At 34.4% G+C, this 4,080-nt stretch overlaps 1 protein-coding gene across 1 annotated transcript; it reads left to right on the top strand.

Moving 5' to 3' along the window:
- Window positions 1–2,110: 2,110 nt before the first annotated feature.
- Window positions 2,111–2,657, top strand: LOC111693002 (116 kDa U5 small nuclear ribonucleoprotein component-like; the record flags this gene model as incomplete). The annotated part of the gene is made up of 2 exons (XM_023457142.1): window positions 2,111–2,450; window positions 2,504–2,657. Coding segments are annotated over 2 exons (494 nt in total), but the record flags the coding sequence as incomplete, so codon positions are not given.
- Between the last annotated feature and the right edge of the window lie 1,423 nt (window positions 2,658–4,080).

The following is a 4,080-nucleotide window of genomic DNA, read 5'->3' as shown; positions in this document are numbered from 1 at the left end:
GATTTTTTCGCTTTATTTTATCGAATTTACACAAGTGTGCCTCAAGGAGCTGCTACAGGGCCTTTTTGTAACATTTCTATAACATGTCATTTCTATTGAAGTAGGCTGTGAACTCTAGACAACTGGAAAATAAAGGAGTATTCGTTTTTTCGGTGGCCGGCTTTTGTCGGAACTAGTGTTGTTAAACTTCGAATGTACAGGTTAAGAATTATACAAAATGAAATTATGTTTGAAATATTTTGATTTTTTCATTTTTTTACCTAATTAAAAAAGTGTGTCTTGCAAAATAATTATATACAGTGTGTCCAAGATATGGATGGGATACCATGTGGATCTAGGAAACGGTAAGAGATATCGGGTGGCTCAAATTAGAAAAAAGTTGTTTTTTTTTATACCTAACAATACGCCATTTGGAACCCGAATTTTGCAGAATCGTTTTATTTTTTTCTGACTATTTGAAAACGAATTTTAAAATAAATTACATATTTACAATGTCAATTTTTCCGCTCTATCCATTGGCGTCAACTTTTTTTCAATCCGACGTTTCGTCTTCGAGGGGCCATCATCAGGTTAATTTTTTTAAATACGCTGCTATTTTTGACAAAATCTAGTCATTTTTAATTCTGATTTAGATGATATTACTAATGTAATCCAACAATTTTTTTTAATCAATAATTTAAAAAAGTTGTATAATAAAAAAATTATATAAATTTATGAAATGTTTTATTATTTCTAATTAGTATTGCTAATAGTAGTAACAAAAATTGTTAGATATTTTGTGCTGTATTGACTTGTATACTGTTATGACTTCATCCAATAGCCAATAGATATTTTGAAAGCGTTCAGAGCCGTACTCAGGAAAAATTTTAAATGATAGCTAAAACAAGTTAAAAACCTTTTTTACAATACAATATTACACGATTACAATAGTAATATCATCTAATTCAGAATTAAAAAATGACTAGATTTTGTCATAAAACTAGCAGCGACATATTTAAAAAAATTTACCTGATGCTGGCCCTTCGAAGGCGAAATGTCGTATTGCAAAAATGTTGATGCCATTGGATAGAGCGAAAAAAGTGGCAATGTAAATGTGCAATTTGTTTTAAAATTCGTTTTCAAATAAAGCCAGAAAAAAATTAAACAATTTTGCAAAATTTCAGATTTTTTTCGGACATCTCCGCAACTACCCGTAATTTTAAAACTTTCTAATCGGATATTGTTAGGGATACAAAAACACAATTTTTTCTAATTTGGACCACCCTGTATCTCTTACCGTTTCCTAGATCCTAATGCTATCCCATTCTTATCTTGGACACAGTGTATATTGAAAGTGTATGAGACTTTCATAAACTTCCTTAATAATTGAAACTCAAAACATTGAAAAATTTGATGAAAAATATTAGAGATATATTTTTAAATATAATTTCACTGCAAGTTTCCAATTACATTGCTTCACATGCTATTCAGAGCTGCATAATAATAATACAGGATGTAACTTTACGTGGGGATCGTTTTTTAAGAGAAACTTGTTTTCCAGAATATTAATCTGAAATTATTATTTCTTTTATCAAATAAATATTCAAGTTATATTTCCTTTCTTAAGCTACATCTACACTTTTGTTTATGACCCCTCTGGGTGAAAATAAATAAAATTACTTAGTCTGTAGTCTTATAAATTTGAAATATTTTAAAAAATCACTAAATTATTAATAAAAAGTATTTGTTACTATTTTCTGAAACCACTGTGTTTAGTTTATGAATCTCAGTGTCAATGGCCTGACATTGATATGGTTTAGTCGAACTATATGATATCAATACGTCTGATGTGATACGACAACAGGGCATTAGTTGAACAAAAAACAAACGGTCAATGTTTATTCGGCAAAAGGAAAATGGCCGTATATGGCACCGCTTCATTTTATTGCATTTGTTTTAGTTTACAGTTCATCGGTTTACGATTTAATTTTTTTCATTTATAACTTGGAAATATGTAAAATAAGTCAAGCAATAAAATGTGAAATGGAAGTTTCCCAAAATAATTTCAATATTTCCCGGCGTACCTGAATCTGACGGGCGACTTGTGTTTTATCTACATAATTCTTCCTAGGTCCAAACATCCTAGTGGACGACACCCTGCCCTCGGAAGTAGACAAGGCCCTTCTGAGTTCGGTGAAGGACTCCATCGTCCAGGGCTTCCAGTGGGGTACCCGCGAGGGTCCCCTATGCGAGGAGCCCATCAGAAACACGAAATTTAAAATCCTGGATGCCGTCATCGCTAACGAGCCCCTGCACAGAGGTGGCGGTCAGATCATCCCCACCGCGAGACGGGTGGTGTATTCCGCCTTCCTCATGGCCACTCCGAGGCTGATGGAGCCCTATTTGTTCGTGGAAGTGCAGGCACCGGCAGACTGCGTGTCTGCCGTGTATACGGTGCTTGCGAAGAGACGGTAAGTTCGATTTTTTTAAAGGGAGAAATGATTTTATTGCGGATCGTTTTTAGTGGTCATGTCACTCAAGATGCGCCAGTGCCAGGGTCTCCGTTGTACACCATTAAGGCTTTCATTCCGGCTATAGACAGTTTCGGTTTCGAGACTGATTTGAGGACGCACACGCAGGGACAGGCGTTCTGTCTGTCGGTCTTTCATCACTGGCAGGTAAGATGTAAAATAATCAGTGTTAGGAGTCCCAATAACTAAATGTTCGGAAGGCACATAATTCGCAACGTTTTTATAATGACACGAATTCTCTTTGGCATAGTGTCGGCTAAGGATCTACAAAACTGTTGACGACCCTTTCGACTAACTCGAAATTTTCGGTCTACCTGGCGGCAGTGACTTCCCTGCTCGGACGCGAAATTTTGTGACACTGTGTAACATAAACAGGGATACTTGTTAATAACAAATAAAATATCTATTTTCAGCTGAAAAATACGCAGCAAAACCTTAAGCTTAAAAATAAAAATTAACGACTATTAAAACTGGTAAGTAACCGGTTTACTCCGGAGAAAAAAATTCCCAAATCTCTTGGATTTCTCTTTTAGGATCAGAAATTGTCCCATATGCGTTGCTCCGCATGGACATTTTTATGCTGTGCCATAATACATCAATGACACTTAGGTCAGTGTTGCTTGACGGCCAGTTCAAGATTTTAATATCGTTGCCTTCAAATAATTTTTTTATAAATTTGGAAGTACAAATTTTTGTCTCATAANATTTTTTGAACAGAAAGAAAAGTAAGAGGATAATAATATTCAAGGATGTTACTAACCATGTCTTTAAGTATTCAGAAAAATATATTCATAAATAGTACAAAATGGAGACACTGGTGCCATTCTCGTGAGGCGTGTGAAATTTAAGGCGCTTACGCAAATTTGATCTGGAAAAAAAAAGTAAAAACTTTTCTCTTAATCTGCAAGAGTATGGCTTGAAAACATTAATTTTTGTGGGATTGGCGAGCATTTGAAGTAAAAAGTTAAATTTTTGACAAAAAAAGGGGCAATCATTTGTCAATAAATAATGTTAGAATCAACTTTCCCGAAAATCCCGTAGATATTCTTTGGAATGTTATTTTAAAGTTACGGTCAAAATTTAGAGTAAATGGAATGAAAATTGTTGGAGGTATGCTTTAAAGTTTTGAGATGTACTAACACGCTTCCGTTTGAAAACGCTTCTAATTGATTCAAAACTAACACCGTTTGTTGGTGTATTATGTGCTACAGGTAGTCTTTTTGGAGCAGTCCAAAGCGCTTGGTGAAAAAGTGGAATTTCAAAGAAAAAAATTTTGTACATAAAACTTTTTCCTCCTATTCTAGGTTTAAATGTTTTAAAAATATATATTTTTTGAAAATTATTCAGTGGCCTTTCCCCCTTAACAGTGCCAGTAACAAACTACCCTTTTCAACCCCTTTGCCAACATGTATCGTAGAATTTTTTTACACGTTTAAGCATTTCTTGTGGACGGCTTACCTGGTCGTTTGTAGCACGTGCTTACTAGAATCCCCAACCCATACGTTAAACTTAGACTCATTACTGAAAATTTCTGGAATCTAGTCTCACTAGTAGCTTTCAATTCAGCCTA

Source organism: Anoplophora glabripennis, unplaced genomic scaffold (genome assembly GCF_000390285.2).
Source record: "Anoplophora glabripennis isolate ALB-LARVAE unplaced genomic scaffold, Agla_2.0 scaffold6266, whole genome shotgun sequence".
In the NCBI taxonomy this organism is placed as follows: Eukaryota; Metazoa; Arthropoda; class Insecta; order Coleoptera; family Cerambycidae; genus Anoplophora; species Anoplophora glabripennis.
This window is presented reverse-complemented; position numbering and strand designations above follow the sequence as displayed.